This window comes from Rhyacophila brunnea, unplaced genomic scaffold (genome assembly GCF_057557595.1).
Source record: "Rhyacophila brunnea isolate RB1 unplaced genomic scaffold, BYU_Rbru_1.0 scaffold_11, whole genome shotgun sequence".
NCBI classification, from domain to species: Eukaryota; Metazoa; Arthropoda; class Insecta; order Trichoptera; family Rhyacophilidae; genus Rhyacophila; species Rhyacophila brunnea.
Window position 1 is genome coordinate 34,231,432 of NW_028232763.1, and position 25,700 is coordinate 34,257,131.

Sequence of the window (25,700 nt, forward strand, 5' to 3'; positions counted from 1 at the left end):
CGAAAAAGTTTCTAAAAATGATCCTCCTATTGATCCGAAAATATTTTATTCCACGTTGAAAACGTCAATTGAAAAAAGGCTGCTAGATAATAAAGATGTTGAGTTTGCACTTTGGGCTCGCGTACTTGACCAAAAATATTGGCCTGAAGACATTGATAATCGGTTGACATTTGGAGAGATGGAAATTAGAAACATTTCGATCAGGCTACAACTAGATGAACGAGAAATGATTCGTGGATTTCGCGAATACATTCTCGAAAAGACATATTCTGAAAAACTCTTGCGTTTGGTATATGCTCTGAATTCTATTCCCATTTCTTCAAGTGAATGTGAACGGGGGTTTTCGCAAATGAATCTTATTATTACCCCAACAAGAGCTTCGTTAAACACTAAAACAGTTTCGGCACTCTTGTTCATCAAACTCGTGGGACCACCCTTGACACTTTTCGATCCTTCAAAATATGTTGATAGGTGGTTACTTAAAGGAAGACATTCGGCCTTAGACTCTAACACTAAGAAAAGGAATCGAGATGATGTATCAGACGAGAATTGGAAAAAACTTTGGAAATCACTCTAAACTTTTATTCAAGTTCATAAATAAATACATTACATATGTATTTACAATTATATTTTAAAGTTAGTCTTATTTAGTCTTATTTGTACAATATATTTCAAATATAATGTATGTATTTTATTGTTTCTGTAGCTTTGTTTTGACTAAAATAAAAAATTATCGTAAAAATCAACCTTTTTTTGTTCGCTTCGTGGCATAGCTCCTTTAAATTTCATTTAAGTGACATTTGAATATAATTTTATTTAGTAAAAAGCTTGACATGAAGTGAGTTCCGGCACCTTTTTTTTTAAAAAAAAGCCCTGGCTATAATATTGTCACTAAGTAGATAGGTACTCCTACCTACTATATTTTCGTAGAATATGATAATTTCGCTAACTGAAAGCGATAAAAAAGCCCTCTAGGTAGATAGGGACATTGATTTGAAACTGGAATATCTCAATTTAAACAAGTAAAGTTTTTGGCCAGAAGAGGTTAAAAAGTAGTTCGGAATTTCATAAATTGTCGTAATTTTTTTGTTAGAAACTAAAAACCAGAAGACAACGCATATTACCTAGATATATTTTTGTCGAAATATTATAATATATATATATATATTATATAATATATATAATTTCTTGGACCGCAGTCGTAGGTATATAATCTATGATTGCAGCGTCCATAGACTAATATACTCTATGGTCTATGGTCTTCGGCTCCCTCATTTATGCAGTCTTATCTATAAAGTCTATGGACTCCCTGATTATCGTTTTAGCATTGTATTTAAGTTCTTTTTTATTATTAGCGGCATTTTAATATTGGTTTTTAAAACTGTTGAATTGAAGTTTTACGGAAAAAATATAGCTTACCACCCGGTTTACTATACTATTTTATCATTAGGACGAAACGAACCAACGTTTTTGGTATGTATACAGTACACAATTCTGCAATATCCACCAACTAGCATGTTTAGATTATAAAAGTCTTCTTATATTAATTATAAATACCTAATATCTTCATGTATTTCATTTGTATGATTCCTACAATATTATGCAGTACAGTTTTACTAAAATTCCGTAGGCAATTTGTGGTAAAAAGAACATTGTTCATTCCATTCTACAAGCCAAACAATAGGGTTTCTTATTCTATATTTCAGACCACCACAAGTTGATCGCGATCAACCGGTGTACCACCAATACATTTTATGATGACTGCCTGAATTAAGGTAGAGTGTAATAGTTACATCTAGTCACGGAATTTACGAGACATACTGACAATTTATTAAATGCGGAAAATAATCCACCTTCTGTGGTGGATAGGCGATTTTGGCAGAATTCAAGAATTAAAACCTAACTTAATGTTACCTAAACTAACCCAACCTAACAAATAATCCAGTATATCGGCTATTTTCAAAATGTGTTTGCCGCTGGCTTCCCCATAACCGATTTGTACCAAAGTTTCTCTTCAAAGCAACATCTTAAAGCTAAAAGCTCTTAAGGGGCCCGTAAACGAGCATCAAAAATTGCAGATTGCCGATACAATTGCCAAAAAAATGGTGCAACTATTGCCCAGTTGCTGGGCAATGTATGACCTGACGTCAGTGTCGGGTAAATGAGGCCGATGTATTTTGTGCGTACACGTGACTAGAGATAAAGCAACAACGGCTGACAATGAAATTTCTGAACCATATTATAAAAAATCACATAAGCAAATCCAAAATGAAAGAAGGATTTGGATCGCATCCTACTTAAACAATAAGTGAACAAGGAATTAATTATTGATAATTTTTTATTTAAAAACTTAAAAAGAATCTCAAAATTTGACATTTAGTGAAATTTGATTGTTTGTGCAGCTTCGATAATTGGCCTTTTCATATTAGGATCATTATATAGTATACACGGCGAAAAATTATAACAATGTATTGTTGAATCGGCTGTCACTAATGTTTTTATTGTTGCTAGGGTGAGGTCAAATAGAGACGCACATATGGAGCAGAGCGAGAATGAAATAGATTCATCTAGCAATTATTGCCGTATTTTCGATTGCGTTTGATATTTGATATATCTATTAAACATCCTGCCAGAAAGCAAAGGCAATAGATGTAAAGTTTTGGCAACGTAGACTACTATTTTCGTGTTTTGGGGAACTATTAACAGCAACACAATTCCCATATCATATTGCCGTCAAAAGTTCCTCGTTTACGAGCCCCTTTAGAGATCTTAATAATCACCTTTGGACTGCAGCGCTATCAAAAAAGAATGCTTTCATTTATTTTTCATAATATGTAACAGAAGAGCAAGCAGGTAGCTCGTTTTGCTTTGCTAGGAGAGATTGTTTAGTATTTCAGTTTGTGTGGCTCTATAGAACTAACTATCAGTTACATTCCGTCTTTCAGCTGGTAATATGGCACTGAGCCAATGCAAAGTCCGAGAAACTTAGAAAATGCCATTTTGTGTTATACTAATACGCAAAAACAATTTTATGAAAGTGAAAAAAGCCAACGGATCTAAGTTACTATGTGGAAGTACGACAGTAACAATATTTAATAGAATATATATCCTCTTTGAACGTTGCGACGATTGGGACATTTGTCGCATGACCTAATCGATTTGTAAGTGAAGCTGTGATTAGTCGACATTTTGAACTAGGCATATCCACCGTCGCATAACGCCGGCACTCTTCCCCTAAAAGTGTGTTATTTTCTATTTCAATATAAATGCATGCTATATTTGTTTATTTTAACCTAATCTGTGCAGGAGAGATAAGATTATCTTATAAGAATGGATGCTGAACAAAGAGACCGCGACAAAAGCAGGCGGGGTGACAGGCCGTCTCGTTTCTCCGATGTCAACCCCCGTGATCGAACACCTGACAAAAAACAATTCCGAGTTTACGTATCCAACATTCCGTACGAATACAAATGGACTGATGTCAAGGACTTATTTAGGCATCATGTGAGTGTTATCTTGTACTCTATAAGTACTTCCTTTAATTCTGTTATCAACTCTGACATGCTCATGCTCTCTCTGGAGTGGGAGATAATGTTTTATGCGATTTAAGTTTTCTAAAATATCAGTAAATTATAATGTTTTCTAAAAATTGCATTTGCATCAGTGGTAGCTAATGGTCGAGTTGTTGGCTCCAGGTATAGGTAAATCGTTTTACAGAGGCACCATGGGTACGGCAAATGCGGCTTGCAGTTGTAGTGGTATTGTTCGCTAGCATTGAAACAGGCATTGTCGCAAGCAATTCAATACACGCGCGAATTGCCTATGGTGCCACTGTAGAATGATTTACCTTTACCAGTGGCGAAGGGTGGAGGTAAGCTGTTACGATCCGCCATAAATAGTGCACATTAAACTTTTTTCATTGAAATAAGACTACAATTATTTACAGATTGTGTAATAGTCCAACAATACTCGTCTATGTATAAAAAATTTAAAATTATGCAATTAAATCATACATACATAAGTCTGGATATTTTATAGATAGAATAATATTTTTTATCTATTATAGTTGAGTTTAGGTAGGGTTTAATGAATTTAAAAAAATGAACCAACAATATGTGTAATATGTATTCTTAATCTAACTATAACAAAGTCTAAATGAAAAAGTGTGTACAATTTTGATCGCCCAAAATATACCAAAACTAATATGGTTTGATTTATCCAGGGTTTAATTGATTTTTAAAAACTAACCAGCACCATATGTAAACTGTTGTCAATAAACACAAATACGTATGACTAACAAAGTTTAATGTGCACTATTAATGGTGGATCGTAACAGCCTACCTTCACCCTTCGCTACTGCCAGGTAGGATAGGTTGGCGTTGAGGAGCAAGTGAGCAAAAGGAATATCGAGTCTAATATAGACAAATTGGTAACACAACATCAAGTTCTTTGATTTCCAAACTCGCTTTTTCAAATCCCAAAACTACACTATAAACAGAAAAGATGAAGTTTCTTTGAAAAGGAGGTGATGAACCTAAGAAAGTTCATGAAACTAGAATTTTACTGAATGCTATAGATTTTATTAAATCTTTTTTAATTAAATTAATATTACATATGTACTGAAACCGCCATTAGGTATGATAAATAGTAAAAAGGTTTTGCTGACCTTTCAGTCGGAGCGACCTGGGCCTTATTATAATATTAGTACTGAATATTTTTTTTGTAGGTTGGCGACGTTACCTATGTTGACCTTTTTAACGATGACAATGACAAACCGCGAGGGTGTGGAGTGGTAGGATTCAAAAATGCAGATTCGGTTAAAAGAGCCATGGAAGTAATGCACAGATATCCGCTACAGGGCAGGAAACTGGTCATCAAAGAAGATTTTGGTAAGGCGATATCGTCAGTAGGATTTCAATTTAAGTTATTCACAATAGCTTCAGCGGATTAGTATTATAATAGTGATGATAAAATTACTTCATTTCTCCGTGTCACCCTTCTGGATATGAAAAGTGGGGAGAGCGTAATTGATATTTTAGAAGCATTATTCTTGTCTGAGAATGGGCCGAAGGTTATCGTTCTCAGTACTCAGGAATGGAAATAAAACCAATGATTCTTGATTTTTTTCTTAGGAATTCCCTTAGAAATAAAAATTGCATATTACCCACCTTCAGTTTGGGCTCACATGTATCATAGCGAAATAAAATCTCATTGACTGAAAATTGTCAGTTGACACCTCATTGGCTACAACTACTGTTTAACACCAATAAATACTGACCAGTGAACAGCCCCAAACGCTGTACAAACTGTCGGAAAGTATATATGCATCAAATTTTATTTGAATTTAGCAAAAAACCTGTCCTATATGGTAAATCAATGGTAAAAACAGTAACATTTATATAAATTTTCCAATCGGGTGGGTATCTTTTCTTCACTCTGATTGCTTTTCTTGTATATTTTTCTAAACTAAATTTTATTCACAAATGTGTTCATATTTATTGTACCTAGTCCAAACCAAGATACCTCTGTACATTATGTAAAAACTGTTGATGAACCTCTCTTCTCAGTCGTTCCCTCATAATTGAGGATTGAGACTAACCTGAATGGAGTCATCTTCTGAGTGACTCTTCACCCCTCACGGTCCTCTGTTTCTCCCAAAGCAGAATGAAGACTCCAGCTCGCCGATGCTCTTTCTCTGCTTCGTCCTCCCTGTAAGCTAACCAAAATCTCCAAAAATGTATAGTCGATTAAAATAGAAAGTCGTTCCTTTATCTCGAGTCTCTGTAAGTACATATTTCGAAGGCATCGATTGCCTTCCGCACCCTTGCCTTCAGGGTTCATGTCACGAACTATACTAAACCATTTGTTAGCATAATCACAAAACATTGCATACCCACCCCACACATTTATAACATAGACAATTCTATTTTTTTACATATTGTACTGCTTTACTTTCAGTGAATGAAAGAGACAAATACGGTCACATCATCAGCAAAGGAGGAAGAGCAGACAAGGATGACAGAGACGGAGGAAAAATGGACAACAGGTTATTATTTGCAATGAAATGATCCTTCAACGACTTATATGCCTAATGATATCCTTATCTCTCATAATGTTGTGCATTCATATGATACTATAACTAATTGCAGCAGATCGCGAGGAAACGATAGCTGGAATCGTCCAATGGGAGCCGGGAATCAGAACATTGGTAATATGCCCACCGAAAGATTCAACAGTTACGGACTGAGCGCACAATTCCTTGACTCCATCGGTGTCACTGGCCCCCTCTTCAACCGCCTCTTTGTAGCCAATGTAAGCATTCAATAACAGTTTTAACTATCCACGTACAGTCATGAGTAACTATTTTTTTTTTTAATTCTAGTACGCGTTAGAATAAAAACCAGCATCACTAAACTGAAAAAGAAAAATTTGTTATAATAACTTTCTTTGCAAAAAGTTTTTTTACTCCAAATATTTCATATAAATAATGTTGGTTTATTAGTTTAAACAAAACACAATACAGTAGAATCTCGTTAACAAGAACATGGATAATTCGAAATTTTCGCGAAAAAAAAGTCCTTTGAACATTATTTTCATATAAAACCATACTCGAAATTATTTCAGAGTCCTGGCATATAAAAATATTCAATAAATCGTAATAAAGTACACTATTTCATGAGCCAGTCAATGAATTTATTGTGACAGGCTTTTCGTAAAACATCATAAATTACTTATTTTAAGAAGGTAATAAAAATAATCCTAACATTTTATGACCCATCAGCACACACCAGAAATTTGGTAGGCACATCTATGATCGTAAACAATATTGATGAAAATCAAAAAAAAAATTAAAATTTTTATATTTTTCCCCCATACATTTCATAATTCGTAATTCGAATTTTTTTTCGATTTTCGGTCCAGTGGAATTCATATTAACAAGGTTTTACTGTATGTGGTACTCATTCTACATACAGTAAAACCTCGTTAATACAAAATCCACGGGACTGAAAATTGAAAAAAAGTTCGAATTATGAATTATGAAATGTAAGTATGGGAAGAAAATATTAAAATTTTAAAAAAAATTTTGATTTTCATCAATATTGTTTACGATCATAGATGTGCCTACCAAATTTCCGGTTCCGTGTGTGTTAATGTTTCATAAAATGTCCGGATTATTTTTATTACCTTCTTAAAATAAGTAATTTATGATGTTTTACGACAAGTCTGTCAGAATTTTCAATGACTGGCTCATGAAATAGTAGTACTTTATTACTATTTATTGAATATTTTTATATGCCAGGACTCTGAAATAATTTCGAATTAAAGGTGTTGGTTTTATATAAAAATAATGTTCAAGGGTCTTTTTTTTCGCGAAAATTTCGAATTATCCGTGTTCTTATTAACGAGGTTCTACTGTATTCTTATATTTATATCAGGATCAGTTTTATCCGCTTCAATGGGACATCATAGGTACAAAATATAAAATTATCCTAACTTTTAAAAGTAAAACAATTTATTGAAGATATGGACAATAATTAAATGGCCTTTTCACCAAGAATTGACAGTTAATAAATACCCTTAGAGAAATTTTAGTTTAGTTGGTTTTTCTGAAATGCCTATACATAATATCGCCGATGTAAGTACAATATTGCCTGACATGCCGAACCCTCCTAAATTCCCGACATCTGTGACATATAGGGGTGGACCAGCGGCCCTATGTTAGAACTTGCGAGTGCAAGCTTCCCGGTCGACATGACGTCATATGACATCATTGTGACGTACTACCGGAGTGATAATAGCACTCGAGAAAATAACGCTACTCAGACAGCGGCGCTATTCATTGTCACCATACACATATAGGTATTTCATCGTAATAATATCTACGGTGAGCACTGCGCGCTGGGCGGCATGCCTCGAGCGTGTATTGGCTGACGTCACAATTACGTCATGTCGTCTGGTGCCACACGAGTCGATAGTTAGGAAATCGCGGTGCAGCACCAACAAAATGCCTCATGTATGATCGTCCAGAAGGAAAACGAGTGCAGGAAAACTATGACTTTGGTGGGTTGATGACTTACAAAGAAACTTGCGAGCACTGGAAGTGATCGACTGAATAAGAAAAGCGAAGTAGTCTGCTTGAGGTGGCCATGGTCCACCCCAGACTGTATTGTAACAGAATGCAAAAAAACATTGTCAAAAGAGTTCTCCTCAGCGGTATGGTATTGCACTTGATATTCCATTGTGTTTTCCCTAAAACGGGCGCTTGCTGTGGCTTAGTGATAAAATGAGTCTGTTTCTGAAACCGTGAGTCACAGGTTGCCTTCTTGTTGTTTTTTTTAATCTGCTTTAATACTTACAGTTGGACTACAAAGTTGATAAAGCAAAGCTGAAGGAAGTATTTAAATTGGCTGGAAAAGTACGTAACATCGAGCTGAGCACGGATGCTGAAGGAAACAGCAAAGGATTCGCCATTATCCGGTACGATCACCCGGTTGAAGCAGTGCAGGTAAAATATTTCACCAACTTTTTCTGCAGCTCTTTGTCCCATCCACCCATTGCTAACGCGTACTCAAGCTTGCGCTACAGACCATTCATGTCCATGGCCGACTGCATCACCGTCACTCTCCAGTGAGACAAATTCTCACTCTCGGTGTCCTCATAAACCGTACGAAAAGCTCTAGATTCATTCCGATATACATATAAGTATAAAAGAAAAAAGCATTTATCACTAAAAAGATTCTGATAATTGTTGTAAGTGTTCCTGTCTATAATTCGTCATTCTAGAACTATTGTCTACCTTAAAAAAATTTGAAAAAAACTACAAGGTTCCACAAAAAATGTAGCAAAAATATGCTCTATAACCCTTCGTTTGTGTTTTGTGTTTTTCTACTACAATCAAAATAAAGTAGTGACTCATTATTTTTCCTAATAAGAAATAGAGAAACCATGGTATTTCTGTTCATTCAAATGTTCTCTTATTTCAGGCAATATCAATGTTTGACAAACAAGTACTGTTCGAACGCAAGCTAATCGTCAGGATGGACCGAGACGTTTCAGAGAAACCGGAAACCATCCTGCCCGAAGGCTTGAAAGGCATTGGAGTAGGTCTGGGGCCGAACGGAGAGCCTCTGAGAGATGTAGCCAGGAGCGTTCCCCAGCCAATGGGCGGCAACTCTGTGGGGGTGGTCAACCAGCAAGTTCAAGTGCACCCGGGAATGGGCAGCGGCATCCTAGGGGCAGTTCCAGCAGCGGGCTTGGGTCTGACCAGCTTAAACCCGAACCCGTTCGGTGCCAATGGAGGAATGGGAGTCACCAACGGGTTAAGTCTTCAGGCCTTGGGACTTACTGGATTGGGCACACTTCAGACTCAATTGATACAGCAGGTGATTCCACAGAAGTTCCTTTATGATATTTTTACTTACAGCCTGCATCTCGGAAGTATTGCTTTGTATGTTACAAAGTTTTATTTATTTTTTTTAATCAAACTTACATCACGCACGGGTAGGTATTTGTTTATATTTTACACTCATGTTTTGATGAGATGAATTAAATGGATATAATATAATATCTACATATTTTTTTTGTATTCCTGTTTAGTTGTTCAAGATTTTTAAATAATGTCAAATAAAATATAACACATTTGCCATGAAATATCGAGGAAATAAAAGCAAGTCATCTTTGTTATCAAAGTAGGTTACCTCCATATTTCGCCATTGTAAGATAATTGCTAAAACCGTCGAGCACATTTAGGACTGCATATAGAATATTTTATTGTTACAATACATATTAGTAAACAGTTAGAAAAAATGAATAGTGAAATAAAATATTAATAAATTTATGAAAAACCATCTTTAAAGTTGGACCGAAATATAAAAATTGTCAGCTGATGAATATAGCTGACATTGCAATCAACCGGCGGTGTAAAGGATTTATGTCACCGACTTTAAACCAGAAGAAATTCCAATTTTGATATCGACATTCACATTTGAGCATAATTTTCAATATTTTCTTTAAGGGTTTGGCAGCAGCAAATGATTTGAATGCTCTCGGGGGAGGCAGTGGATTAGGGATGGGTCAAAGCGGAAACAATATGCAAGATATGACCAATAATGGACAAATGCAGAACGCCCAATTCAACAATAACGCGCTTTCGGGTAAGACCATTGACTATTTAATATTTACATATTTGTTTATGAATGGTGCATACACATTTTCTATCTTCTACAATCATAAATAAGCCAACGTATCTGTATCCGGTCCTAAGAAGATCATGAGCCTCCATGGAGTGGAGGCTCTATCGACATATTTTGTGAGAAATAGATGTTTCGCACTTGCTCAACCTATTGGGTCCAAACACACATTGACAAATAACTTTTGGCCAAACCAGGGACCCACGACATTACAGGCCGACACGTTACCCACGCTGTCATTGTAGGCAATAATAATACGACAGTATAAGTAATTGCATAAAAATTTATCAAAACCAGGTCTAGTGGGCAACGGAAACTCGGGAGGCAACTTTGGTCGGATGCAAAGCGGCGGGCAAGGGGGCAACTTCGCGCCCTCGAGGCAGGGCGGAATGGGGATGGGAGGCGGCGGGGGCAACATGGACAGGGATCTTTCTCCGGTGCGCATGCCACACATGCAATCGTTCCTCAACAGAGGTGGCGGCAATCAGTCCAACGATGGGCATGTCAAGTCCATGGAGATGGTCATCATTCGACACGTGAGTTCATAATACATATTATCCTTCATTCAATATTCATTTGCAAAATGAATGCATCTATGGCTTCTTTCGAGTTGTCTTATGAATATATTTGAGATTATTCATTGCTACCTGTCTGTGAAACTTTTGAGGGACGTCCAAGTCCTAGATCGAAATACCCATGTATTTTTAGTACATGGTTATGCATCGAATTAGTATTGATGGATTGGCTTGAGGATAGAAAGTTTGTAAAATCCGATTTGGCTGAAGTTTGCAACTTTCCAGTGAGTGTTATTTATTCAGTCGATAGAATGATTTTAGTGTTGCCATCTGGCATTTCAAATCAATAATTATGTACAGAGTGACAATAAAGAACGCTATAAGACTAGACCTGTGCCAGAAGGTTTTGTATGGCGACAGGTGACAGACCGCGAATTTTTTAGCAAAAATAAACCTTATTATTTATTTATTTTTTAAATATATTGAAAGTTTATCATAAACACTTACCAATCATATTATGCTAAATGTCTCATTATTGGACCAGTATTCTTCCGAATTTTAAATTATTCAAAACAAACGCCTGAGACTGGCATTCTGTCTTCAAAGACAGGCGAATAAGTTTGCGTTTTTTGTATGGCCGGCGCTGTACACCCGGCCATATCCGCGAACTAGTTCGCTTTGGCACAGAACCGGATGAACCATGTAATTTTATCTGTAATCCAAACCCCTTATATTTACAGTTAACCACTTTCTTTTTTTACAAAAAATATAGTTTAATTTGTGTTATGGCTACAGTTGCCGCCTTCCATGACATGGCAACTCTTGCGTGAGAAGTTTTCTGAAGCGGGGGAGGTGAAATTTGCGGAGAAAATCGACAATGAAACAGCTGTCATTCGTTTCCAAAGCGAGTGGGGCGCTTCGCAAGCCGTCAGTATCCTTTCACCACATTGCCTTATTAACTAAATCGTTACATTTATATTTTCAGCTTTGTTAAATGAAAACTACACAAAGACAACATACATCAGGATTTAATGAAGCAGAAATATTCCAACTATTCATGCGAAATGAGTCACTTAAATGTGATCACAAGTCTATATTGTGTGAATTAGTTCAATTGAGTCATAAATGTAAAAAATCCCCTGCCCCTTCTCCAAAATTTCGAAGATCGAAATTTTTCCTCTTCACCTTACAAGTTACTTCTTCATCACTGGAACTACGCTGAATCACCGTAAATGAAATTGTCACTTTCTCATCTTCTGGTCCATGAGAGTGTCTGTCGGATTCGCTTCTGTCTTTAAATCGTTTATGAAGAATGCTGACTGAATGGATGTCGTAGTTGATTATTCATGATGTCATGAGTCAATCATGATCCACTTGAAAAATAGTACAGTACTCTCTCAGTAATCCGCCACCCCAAAAACCAGGCAAGTGTCCAATTAGTGAAAGCGGCCGATTATAGTGCAGATGTACAAAATATGGTAAAAATTAAAATAGGTATTTCGTAAAAATAGTTTTTTTGAGAAATTTGTACATACTAGCAAATTACAGTTTTATTTATAATCAAACTAAGTTTATTACATAACTATATATTAAGGGGGGACATGCTCGTCGAAGGTCAAAATTGAGTTTTTATTGTATTTTCAAACCATGATCCTGGACACTCCTTAAACGTTGTAGATAATCTATTTATATAATTTTGAAGCCTTATTATCCTTTATAGTTATTTTAAACATTTGATGACTGCATGAAGTATTTTTGTTACATAAAATAGTATTCTTTTAAACCTCTCGCTCTAATGTTTTAGAATATAGTCATATTTCGGTACATAACTGTGCAGTGGTGTTAAGATTTTTTACAATTATTAATTTTTAAAAGCATTTATAAAACCATTAGTATAATTTATTACGAGATAATTTTTGTAAAATATTCACGATAAAAAAATATTTTGATAATCTCTGTGATCCCAAATTTGACAAGAATTAGGCATTTTATTATTCAAAAAATCGGCAAGATAAACACATTTGAAGATGATTCTAAAGATACTTATTATAAGCTATGTTTTTGACCATTCAAGTGTGATAAAAATCTTATGAATAATGATTGCTTTATAATAATTATTGACCTAAGAATAAGGTAGTGTTTTTTTGAAATACGCCATTTCTTTTGTCATTCCCTAGTAGTTAAGCTACAACATACGGCCGTAGCCATAAAATGACAAACTATAATTAAAGTAGGGAGTAAAATTATGTTAACACGCGTGTTTGAACATGTACCTAACAGAATTTATTTTTATTTTTTTTAAAACGGTACATGTTCAAACACGCGCGTCAATATCATTTTACTCCCTACTTCAATTATAGTTTGTCAATTTATGGCTACGGCCATATGTTGTAGCTTAACCACTGGGGAATGACAAAAGAAATGGCGTATTTCAAAAAAACACTACCTTATTCTTAGGTCAATAATGATTATAAAGCAATCATTATTCATAAGATGTTTATCACACTTGAATGGTCAAAAACATAGCTTATAATAAATATCTTTAGAATCATCTTCAAATGTGTTAATCTTGCCGATTTTTTGAATAATAAAATGCCTAATTCTTGTCAAATTTGGGATCACAGAGATTATCAATATAATTTTTTATCGTGAATATTTTACAAAAATTATCTCGTAATAAATTATGCTAATGGTTTTATAAATGCGTTTAAAAATTAATAAATGTAAAAAATCTTAACATCACTGCACAGTTATGTACCGAAATATGACTATATTCTAAAACATTAGAGCGAGAGGTTTAAAAGAATACTATTTTATGTAACAAAAATACTTCATGCAGTCATCAAATGTTTAAAATAACTATAAAGGATAATAAGGCTTCAAAATTATATAAATAGATTATCTACAACGTTTAAGGAGTGTCCAAGATCATGGTTTGAAAATACAATAAAAACTCAATTTTGACCTTCGACGAGCATGTCCCCCCTTAAACAGTAAATCACTTGACACAACCAGTTGTTCAGTGAGGCAGATATTCTTGAATGGCTTAGGATTCCTGGCTTTCCCTATGACCTAAAGCTTCATTTTATGTGTCCCTGTTGCATTGGAGTACGGCATAATTGTGATGCGTTCCTCGGTAACACTTTCCTCCCTGGTACATTACTTTTTTCGCAATGAATGTACGTTTTACGAATGAGAAGTTTCCAAAATAAACCCGTCTCATCTGCGTTGTATAATCGTACGTAGCGGACTACTGAATTTCACAATCGAATACCGGCGAATTATAGAGCTTGATATTGTGCTTTCAACTCAGTGTTGCCATCTTTTCAAAGTGAAATTATAGTACAGAGCCACCAAAATTATAGTATTTGGGGAAAACATATATTACGCATTGTCATCTATTGAAAATGTACCCGGTTTTTTGTTTCTCAGAAAAAAAATAACAGAATTTGAGAAACTCCGAGACCCCTTTTTATTTAGGTACCTCTTGCCACCAAAAATGCTTACTGGAGAATTCAAGAAATTTCATTTTAAACTAAGTCAAGGGATTTATTGACGTTTTTCGAGCAATTTTTTTTCCAAGTTCTCCAAATCTTATATTGCGAAATTATAGTACTTTGCACCAATTTATCGAACGGAAATATTGAAATTTTAGTAATTTTTACATATTTTTTCCGATATTCAAAATTATAGTATTTTGGGCGTCCTATACCTGTTTTATATCGTAAATAGTACGCGGACCAAAATTATAGTACAAATACTATAATTATTGTACGGTTGGCAACACTGTTTCAACTAGTAAAAATAACGGCGGATTATAGTAGTTGTCAGATAATCAAGCGGCGGATTACTGAAAGTGTACTGTATACGAGTGACTTAGTAGCAGCAGCAGCTCTTGACTCAATAATTGTACTATTACCTATACATATAAGATTGTCAAATAAGAGAAATGGAACAATGTGTTCTCAATATCCTGTTATTATTCCTGTCTTATGTCAAATCAGACCCGACATCGATTTTTATTTTTTTCAATACAATAGCGGCTTTCAACATGATATTCCTAGTTGTGTTAGGCCGGGTAGGGTACTCATTAGCGAGCCGTAACCGTTCCAGATACTGTAACTAACTGCAGATGCAAAATAATTATTTACTAGGATTGCGAACTAATTATTTGGCGTCCATACTGGTTACTGTATTTTCAACGGTCACAGTTAACGGCTCGCTAATGAGTACATGTCACGTTTAAAGTTGGTAACATTTATGTTTAATAACGGTATTATAATGTTGCAATTTTTTCCTTAATAATAATGAACAGAATTATTTGACCGAACCCGGGTCGACGGAAAAACTATTGACGTGCGATACTTCGAATGCTAAACTCCACGGCAAGGTTGAATTTTATATCAACTTTTATTATAACTGTGTGAAATAAGGTTTATTGTCGTTCAATCAATCATTGGGCCGATTTAATTCTCATCACGACGTTGCAGTTACGTTCCAGATCAATATCTTAATTTTTGTAGTGATTCCATTTTTATTATTAATATTTTGAATTTATATTTACTTATTATGAAGTGACTCTCTTGACGCTTATCTGTTCGATTGCTGATTGCTCTTCTTATTGCATATTATGTAGTCATGAATAAGGTGTCGTTTGGAGAATATATTATCAAATGTATTTGACTCGTTTCGGTATTGTAGGCTGACTTGACAACTTAATAGATGATCCGCTCCGTTGAAATAGATCCAGGATTACTCTTGCCTGGCTTTTTGATGTTCGTTTCACAAAACAAATTGTTATCTCAAAGTTTTTGACATCTTACATTAATATACATCAGTATGTGAGTAGTTTTTTTTAAAATAAACTGTCTTAATAACCTTGTCTATTATTAAATCACCAAGGATTAAGGTGTTCGCTATTCTTTTAGGTACTTCTTGAAATCTAGGTTCTTTTGAATGCTGTCTTGGGGATAGTAAACATACGACACCTGTCCAATCTTTCTGTTTGTGAAATATAGTCATAGTCTTTCTTATTAATCTCCGACATATTACAGAGATATGGTATTCTGGAACAGTCCGGCCTATAGATTCTGCTTGTATGACTTTTTCGAGGCAGAGTTGAAGAATCGGGAATCCGCTAATCTTTTGTGGAATCGTGATCCAATGAAAATCTCTGAAAAAAATGCCGTTTCTTGATATAATAAAGATTTAGATCTCTACTTGTCTTTTACACATTTGTGGAAATTAATTAATTGCTCCGGAATACCATCAATATTTATTGAATGACATAGCATCTGAAAATATAATATTTGTATAGTCACATTCGAATAAATGAAATCTATTGGAAACGATTGATTGACTCTGTTGAAGCGAGTCATGTCCGGCATATTTGTGGCTCACTAGCCGAAGGAGTCTCGGAAGATGCAGGGTACGGCGGTTGGATCCGATGATGCGAGATGTACTACGCCTAAACTGGAAAGAGGCCGGGGGGTCCATGGTGAGCAATCGAGAGTAAATATAAGAAGCAGATTCAGAGTTGTTGTTCTTTGTTGCCGGTGCTACGACCCTGTTGATCGATGTGACAGCTATGACTGTCAATATTTTATCTTTCTTTTAAAAGAATGACGGTTGTAGCTGTCAGTGCATACCAACTGATAACAATGTGAGGTTAGATTGTGCAAACAAACTCATCAAAGATTACTATGGGATGTTTTTTATGTTCATCTGTCGTTTGTTGTCTGATGATAGATGATGGCATAGTTAGCTATCTTTAATGGATGGTTTTACCAGCGTCTGATATCCAGATTAAAGACGTGTGTCATTAATTGTATCTGTTTTCATTGGTATGCAGCTTTATTCATCGTTTGTGGAAATATTTTACGAATACAAACAGACCATTTCAACAAAAAACAATAATAGGAAATTCTCGACTTCTACATGACTGTATATTGTCCACCAGTAATTCTGATACAATTGTCAGGAATCTATGATCTACTAAACATTGTCTATACATTGATTTTCATAAAAATAAAAAAATACATGATATCCAATTGTTAACTTTTGCACTTAAGACTTTAGAAAAACATGTCTAAAGTCTTCATTATGAATTCATTTTAATATCTCTAATAAAATTGTTATAAAAGCATATCACAGTTTACATGATCGACATCTTAACAATTCCTAAGTTATTAAAAATCAGATAAAAATGTTTGCACCCCAATTTTCTTTTGTCAGTCTGTTATTGCTATATTTTTCCCGGAATCATTGATATGAATCGGCGTGAAGAGTTCACATGCCACGGCTTAGTTATCTTGTGTATTTCCGTCTGCAGTTTATTCTACTGAAATACATTATAAATCTGCTGCAAATTCATGAGATGTCATTAAATGTATTCAAGGGAACGGACGTTTTGTCTATCTGGTCTCGTGTCTAACGGGGTATATTTATTTTAAAACATTCCGATACACTGAAGAAATTGTGAAGATTTGGTGTCCTTGTCGTCGCTGCGAAGTAAGAAATCTTGCAAGTGTACATATTGCAACTGAAAATAAACATTTGTATTCTTCCTGGGTATCCCGAATTATATGTTGACAGTAATATAATATTCACACTCATTCTTTAATTGCCACCGCAAACAGCTGTTGAAAAATTAAATATGTACACACATAGGTACTTTCTGAAGATTTCCATTCATACTTGAAAGTAAAAATATTCACCCTTATTTTGAAAATTATATAAAAAATACTTGGACTTATATGCATAGTGAATATTTCCATTTATTAGACTACTTCCCTTGTCATTTCCTTATCCAATTTCTATCAATCCATTCTATAATATTCTTAGACAATATGTAGTATAACAAAATGATATCAATAAATTATATTAAAATGTACATGATATTTTTGAAGTCGATAGTTATTTCAATTGTAACACCATGGCATGGAAACATTATTATCGTCACCTCAATACTACAACTAGATAACTCTAATTTGGTCATTGTTGGGAAAATGAAATTTACACTTTACTCGATTAACATGAATCTAGGCTATAATTATTATTTATAATAAAATGGAAATTTGTGCTTGCGAATGATTAATTGTATAAAAAAATATTGTAGATATATTATTTTAATGCATTCATGGTTTTAAAGTTATCTAATATTTTCAAACACAAAATTAATTCAGTTCCCATTAACTTCTGACTTACCTAGTTTTATCATTTTGTAGAGAAAGAAATGTAAAATCATATCGTCACTGTTCTGGCAGAAGACACTAATTCGAAAAAAATACATATTTGTTAGTTATACCAAAATGTTCCTTATTTCAAACTTTACCGTCTGGAAACCTTCTTAATAAATAAATAGTCTTTATTTTAAAGTCATCCTTTTTACGATTACTTAATAAACTCACATGATAGACCATTTCAAACATTTTAACAACTTCAAAGTCAAATTACTCAAAACTAGTATTCTCCAGTTAGTGTGTTCTGCCAGAACACAGACGATATTCAATAGCTATCTCAAAAGCAGTGAAAATCAAGTTATCTAGTTATAGTATTGAGGTGACAATATGTATTTTATATGGGCCGCAAGTAAGTAAATTAAACGTTTTAAATTATTAAGGTTTCCAGGTAAGTAGGTATTAGTCTTAACTCATTTACTGCTAACACTGCGACTGGCGAGTTTGGAGTACTTGGGCATAGATATAATTAACGTGTTATTTAAATGTGGTAATTAAAAGGTCAGCAGTGATTGTTTTAAATAGCCCCAGTTTGAGAGAGAGAGATATGCCGTCTCAATCTGTGAGTTTCATACTTAAGCGTAGACAAGTCGTTTATGTTTGTAGACTTGATAATGGTGTTACAACCGAATTAGATATCGACTTAAATTTCCCATAGAATTTATTATAATTTATATTATCCATCGTGTAAAATGAAATTCAACCAAGTAAATGCTAACTCAATTAATTAATGTAGGGTAGTGCCTTTTGCCAAAATTAATAAATTATAATATTTTTAACCCTTTTTGTGGTCAATCAACTCTTAGACTGAAAAAATGAAATCTCATTTGGCGAGGAATGGATGTAATATTTTTTACTGTCAACCGTTGCCGGATGTAATTTTTAGTGTTGTCAACATCATTGTATCGAGGGTTTGGTATGAAGATGTTAAATCGTCGCTCGTGGCTCCCTTTGAATATTCAGTTTCAGAAGACTTTCGGTTAGTACAAGGCGAGAGTGATGTGTCACCAAACGTGGGGTCGTTATTTGTCTCTCGGTAAGTCTACTGTTTCATTTGAATTTGCTCTGAAATATTCTTTTTCCACTAGGGACTTCAGCAGGTGCGGCCCAGCCTCGAATTTGTCTGCTCATATCGGTCCACGTACGGATATAATCCGGACTTCAGAAATCTGTTTAATCGTTGTCTAATTTCTGAATTTCGGTTCTCATAATTATTAAAAATTCTATGAAGACGTATAAACACCGAGATTGAGTTCTCCAGAGTTCTTACAATTATGTTTCTTTCACAATTTGGAAACTGGCATCCTTGTAAGTTAATTATGATGACTGAAGGTATTGCTCAAGCGCTGAATCGGATACGCTTTCTTTTGCACAAGTAGGATGAAAATATGCACAGTTTTTGCAATTCTTGCGTAAATTGTCAAATCTCCTATGAATCGCTGAAGCAATGTTCTCAAATATTTCGTACTTGCTGACACAAATCTTAGATATTCAAGTCAATAATACAGTCTTATAGTTCGAAAGGGGCAGATCAACTCAGGATTCCTTCAATGATTTTAGTTTCAGCACAGCATATCACGGTGGACAATGTCAACAGAGGAAATCATCTTAAACGAAAACCAATGGCTGCAAACTTACTGTGAAAGAGAAGAGTCTCCTTTATTTCAAAGTGTCCGTGCGAATCGGTGTCTTTTAAAACTTCTTCAAGCACTCATCTTTTGAAGTGTTTATTGATGTCATACTTTTATTATATGTACCAGTTTTTAATACGTAATAATTGTAAAGTTTTTCTCAGATATTCACACCACGCCGAGACTTAAAATTTATATTGATCAAGAATGAAAATTATGTATTTCATTACATATAATATCATTATTCTAATGGTAACTTTTAATTTATAATTTAATTCTTACAAAAATAGTAAATTAATTATTGCTTAGCCTTAGACCTATTCTTTTAATAAAATTACCCAGTCTATACTATTTGTTTTGTAACAGTTTTGGTCTTCCGCAGAAAATTGAATAAAATTAAAACATACCGCGATGGATACAATCTCAAGAGGGGACGGGGGAAAAGGAGCAGATTATAAAATTGGATTGCTACCTGCATGCTCACCAATTGCAGTCATGTGACTGGCAAGTTCTCGTGTAAGTATATGATATTCAATGAAACTAATTTACCAAGGCTTTAATTGCAACCCGCTGTCATATCGCCTCTTATCTGGAAGAGGATCCACCGATCAGGCCCTCACTCCGATTCTGTTAAAGAACTTTACAATTCTACCGAGCTTACTTTTAAAGTTACTGCCGATTTCACGCACTCCAGATATTTTGTCTAATTCATGAATAAGGTAACGGGTTTGCATTTTTCATGATTTAGGCAAAATTTTGCCCATTTCATGTAATATTCAATTTCGCACATTCGGCGTAACATATATAATAATTTTAATAATGCTGCGTAGTTTAATTTATGGTAAACAAATATTGTATAGTTGCAAGACAATTGACAAATATATTTACATCAAGATATAACATTGAAAAAAAATGTGTAATTCATTTTTTTTATTTTTTCAGGTGTTGGTTGGAGGGTGGTGCGAAAAATTCTACAACCTGTGATACAAAATGTGATACACTATTAAATAAGTAGTTATTTTAAATAAATTTTTATAATATTTTTGAGATCATGGTAAAATGCTAAATTTTCCATCGGCCCTGTTATCTAAGTTATTATACCAGGTCTCTATTTAGTTGTGGAATATAAACACAATGTGAAAATGAATAACCAAGAATAAAGCCAGATTATATTACAAAAATAACCTTTATTTTTCAATTAATCATTATCGACCGAACATAATAAACACATGTCATAATCCCAATTCCCATTTATTTTTTATAAACAACACTTTATCTTAGGGTTAAGACACACGGCGCTACAAGTTGCACCATATTGAAGACTTGACGCAGATACTATATCGATTTTTGAATGGACAATGCAATGCACATCTGGCATACTAAAACCAACCTAGTATCTGTGTGAACATGGCACGAACACAGCAACTTACAGAATCGTGTGTTTTAGCCTTCCCTTACTGCTTCTGACTTTAGTATTCTCAGGATAAAAGTTGTAATGGAATGTTTTCTCCAAAAAAATTCAACTTAACGACTTAGAACTATCATCCAAGCTCTTTGACCGACACCAATATTTTAAGAAACACCAGCTGATTACACATTAATAAACATACCAAACGAATTCACCATGAAAATATTTTTTTTATCAGGTTTGAAAACACATTATTTTTTTAATAAATTATAAACTTATATAATATTACACATAAATGCAAACTATGATTTTCTTCAAACTTCAAGTTTCTGCTCGTAATTATATAATAAAATTTTCTTGTAATCTTCAACAGAATGAGTTATTTAATACTATTAAACATAATAATTGTTATGAAAACATTGAATTATGTAATTCTTCTATTTCCAACTCCCGTTGCTTAGCTCTTTTTTTCTCCTTTTTAAAATTTTCATAATCTGGATTATCAGTAGGAAGTTCATGTCTGCAAAGAGGACATGAGTTGGTCTGAAAAATAATAAAATTTCAATAATTTCGTGCTGTAGGCTGTAGGTATAACTCTTTGATTAAAATATTTATTATTAACACTCAGGCACCTAGCGTTATCGCGTAAACTCACAAACTTCATGCGCACAAACGGGTTTGCTTATAGATTTCGTAAAAAATCATTATTTTTATTCATTCCAACCTCGGAGTAATGATATAAATAATAATAGAGAGCGCCTATGTTCGGCAAAATGAAGCCGTGTTTCTTGCGTATAACACGGTAGAACCTCGATTTTATTATTACCAACTTAACCGGATGGCTGCCAATGACGTCTTTGGATGTCCCGCTTTTAACGGGATTTTACTAACGTAAACAATTATTTGAAACATACTAAAAATATGTAATATGTTGAACACACAACGACATATATTGGGAATATCGTCACATACTCAGAATTGAAACAGAATTCGTTTTTACCACTTGAAACGTAAATTGATTTTATTTTTTCAATAAAATTCGCAGCGTGCAAGGTCCATACATACACCTACCGGCAGTAAAAAACTATGAAACGTTAAACCATTGTGTTGCTTCTCAGTAACACTACCAAGTTTAAACACCACATAGTTAACCATTATGTTCTACTAAAATAACTAAAAATAATTGCTAACTTTATATTTAACACAAAAACAATATATTTCAGCAACACAAGCTCGCAGTTTTTAAATGAATGTAATCAGTCAAATCCAAATTTTCCGGTGACATTTCCAAAAAATATTTAATTAAGCCGTAGAAATTCTATCTTACATTAATGCATAGTGCGGAGATATAAGAGTGCCGAATGCTTACTCACTCACATTTATGGTTCGTTTTTGTTCAGGCCTTGATTCCAACACTAGTTTTAAAAATAAATTTGTAGAAACAAATGAATCATTTTGCATTTGACAACTTATGATGAACCCAATAAAATAACAATTATTGTCAAATGTGTTGAAACGTCAACTCTAATTTTTATTACCTATCTACATACAATATATATCGTGGAATGTATGCTAACAATAAAAAAACATGTTTAAGAATTACTAAGTACCTACTGGCTCCACTTGAGAAGGTCGTAAATATAAGGAAAATTCAACTTATGTAGTGAATCAAAAATGCTCTTGAACAATGTTATAAAGAAAAAAATTCTCAAGTGATATGCCTAGCGCCAACATAACAGTTTGCAGTAAACAACCGGGTGTGAACGTAATACGGTAATCTTCACATTTGTGAGAGACCGGGTACTTGAGTGCTAATGACTAATCTTGACTGGCAAACATACGCATATCTAACGAAGGCTGCATTTTTGACAAAAGATATGGATGATGTAATTTCACATCACTTTTTTATTCTCATCACTCATTCTTTCTTATCAATATGAGATGATAACCAGTGATGTATCATAGCAAAAATTGGTTTTGATCAAAACGGAAATTATTAATCTCACCTTTTCCAGCCACGGAAAAAGACAATCCGGATGAAATTCATGCTGACAGGGCATTATTTTAACTGTTTCTCCGATGGCATGCGTCTTAAGACAAATGGGGCAGTTCTGATCATCTACTGTGATGACTTTAGATGTTAATTTGGTAACAGCTAACTTCGATGCGGGTGGAGGCAGCCTGTAAGTAATAATTATTATAACATTCATAATCATTACATATACAAAGAACGGTAAAAATACATTTCTTCATATCGTCCTATTAGGCCTTTTGAAACCAAAAACTTAACTACAACGACGATAAGGGGTACTATAAAATTACTCTTTATTTAAAAGAATAAGTAGCAGCAACAGAAGGAATGTCAACACACTAAATTTCAATTATACGTTAAATGTATTTATTTGAATGGTGTTTTTATTTATTTTTTTTACAGATTTGAGAATCGTCAAAACTTGGTGGCCTATCAGGTATCACTGTCCATTTCAATTAGGTCATGACACAATGTTATTTTTTTAACGAATATTGATAACTTTTCAGCAAATTTTACTTCACATAAAAAATTTTATAGACGAGTAGAATAAAAATTAATAATTGTCCAGGAAACAACTTAAATTACTCAATTGTCCATTAATAATTATTGATTTACACCATAGACTAATATACTATTTACACCTTGGCCAATCGTCAACAACATCCAGTCCCATGTCTCGAAGCAATCGAGCGAAATGTAGTAACCCATCTGGTGCTTCTCCGTCGCCCAAAGGTGTCCAGCTCATTTCATCGAAATAATCAACCATGGCTCTGCTGAAAATCTACCTAGACTTGAATATTTTGTAACCAACAATTTTGACTAAAGTATGACTTTCAATCTGTCAAAAAATATTATATATGCAGTTGGCAGTGCTGGCCAAAGCAAAGTATATTAGAGTATTGTTGGCAAACCTGATATAAATGTGACAATGTCAACGTTAATTATTTTCCTTGTAAACCATAGACAAATTTAGGTACCTCAAAAAACCGATGAAGAAAAGGAACTTTCATTTGGAAAGTAGTTTTGACATAAATTAAATGATTTCACAAATAAATAGATGAAATCACATAAAATAGTTTGTTTCACAAAACAAAAATCATAAATCACTCATTGTAAATATAAATTCACTCAATTTTCACAACTGCACACATTTGTAAAATTGTTTTCACCGACAAATAATATAACGACTTAATATAAAGAAAAGGTAGAAATTCACAAATGTCAAACTAATAATTGTAGCAGCAATACAATTTATTAGAAGGCAATCGCAAAAATGATGCTTAGGTGCCATATAATTAATGTTTAACGCAGTAATATAAATATGTGTATATTCGTGCTGCTATCGTTCATATATTATTTGATGTTAATCTACAACCAAATAACACCACCTAGGTATATCTTTTTCGGTTCATCGATATAAATTTTGGTAAATGTGGCGCAGATGCCGTCATGAGATTGTATAAGTATCATTTTTGAACTAAACCTAACCTAACCTATTCTAACGTAATCTAACCTAATATAACTTAACCTAACCTAACCCAACTTAACCTAACCTTTTTTTTTTTTTTTTTTTTTTTCGGTGGGGGGAAATCTTCTTAAGACACCACCAGCAGTCAGCGGCGACTGACTGATGGTAGTGTGGGATTCTTACCCACTAAAACCCCCCTCCTCTTCTCAGCTGCCCCCCCGGAATCCGCTTTTATGCATTACTTCAGGGAGGCAGCTATGTCCTTGCCTTTTGTTAGGCCACTTCTACCTGTTCTCCTCGCCGAGATCTTTCGTCTTCTTCTTTGGTCTTGAGGACGCACGATGCGAATTCTGCCCATGCTGACCATGCAGCTGTGCTTTCCAGCATTGAGGAAACCATGTTCGTCAGCGACATTGCTTCCTCGCTGACAATCCCTTTCAGGGTGTTTCTGGCTTCCTCCCAAGCTGGGCAGTCAAACAGCGTGTGCGCAGGGTTATCGTCATGGCCTCCACAGTGATGGCATTCGCGGGTCACTTCTTTCCCTATCCTGTGAAGGTAGTTGGAGAAGCATCCATGACCAGTGAGCATTTGGGTCAGGTGGTAGTTCAGCTCGCCGTGTTTCCTTTCGCACCACGCGTTTAGGTTTCCGACGAGCTGATGTGTCCACCTGCCCTTTGTGGAGGCATCCCACCTTTCTTTCCATTTTTGCATGGTCAGCTCCTTAGCGTCGACTTTTTTTTGACCGTTGTACACTGCTTGCCTTTCTTTGGCAAGCAGGTCTATGGGCGGGGTGGCAGTCAACACGAGGATGGCGTCCTCCGACACCGTGCGGTATGCCGAAGCGACTCTGAGTGCACTTCTTCTTTGCACCCTTGCCAGAATGAGCCTCGTGCTCTCTATTTTCGTGGCATCGGCCCATATTGGGGCACCGTATAGGAGGACGGAGTGAACCACTTCGGAGTAGAGTTTCCGTCTCTTTTGTTTTGGTCCACCGATGTTGGGCATCAGCCTGGCAAGGTCTTCTGCAATTCTCGTTGCCTTGGACGCCGCCTTTTCTGCGTGCTCTGCAAATCGCAGCTTGTCGTCGATCTGTACTCCGAGGTACCGTAATGATCTGGAGAACGGCACCTCGAAGCCGTCGACCTCAAGTTTTGGCGGCGCCAGCTTTCTGCGCCTTGTGAAAAAGACGGCTTCTGTTTTATGGACAGCGAGTTCGAG

General features: G+C 34.8%; 2 protein-coding genes across 4 annotated transcripts; one reads left to right on the forward strand and one right to left on the reverse strand.

The window, feature by feature from the left end:
- Positions 1 to 1,281: 1,281 nt before the first annotated feature.
- rump (heterogeneous nuclear ribonucleoprotein rumpelstiltskin) lies at positions 1,282 to 20,750 on the forward strand. Of its 3 annotated transcripts, XR_015072197.1 has the most exons (13): positions 1,282 to 1,473; positions 3,307 to 3,504; positions 4,727 to 4,889; positions 5,959 to 6,046; positions 6,150 to 6,312; positions 8,360 to 8,506; positions 8,985 to 9,383; positions 10,016 to 10,154; positions 10,488 to 10,726; positions 11,501 to 11,636; positions 15,021 to 15,095; positions 19,957 to 20,090; positions 20,517 to 20,750. XR_015072197.1 is itself a non-coding variant. In XM_085960334.1 (11 exons), the coding sequence occupies exons 2-11, from the start codon at positions 3,331 to 3,333 to the stop codon at positions 15,080 to 15,082; spliced, it is 1,710 nt and encodes a 569-aa protein (XP_085816460.1). In that variant the 5' UTR covers positions 1,282 to 1,473; positions 3,307 to 3,330; the 3' UTR covers positions 15,083 to 16,728. The 3 variants fall into 3 exon arrangements, 2 of the variants coding, with proteins under 2 accessions (XP_085816460.1, XP_085816461.1); XM_085960334.1 differs by lacking the exons at positions 19,957 to 20,090; positions 20,517 to 20,750 and having other exon boundaries at positions 15,021 to 16,728; XM_085960335.1 differs by lacking the exons at positions 19,957 to 20,090; positions 20,517 to 20,750 and having other exon boundaries at positions 6,153 to 6,312; positions 15,021 to 16,728.
- On the reverse strand, positions 20,742 to 23,873 carry LOC147078646 (E3 ubiquitin-protein ligase RNF181-like). Its single transcript, XM_085960352.1, has 3 exons — positions 23,656 to 23,873; positions 22,989 to 23,163; positions 20,742 to 21,525 (listed from the first exon to the last, which is right to left on the reverse strand). The coding sequence occupies exons 1-3, from the start codon at positions 23,778 to 23,780 to the stop codon at positions 21,391 to 21,393; spliced, it is 435 nt and encodes a 144-aa protein (XP_085816478.1). The 5' UTR covers positions 23,781 to 23,873; the 3' UTR covers positions 20,742 to 21,390.
- Between the last annotated feature and the right edge of the window lie 1,827 nt (positions 23,874 to 25,700).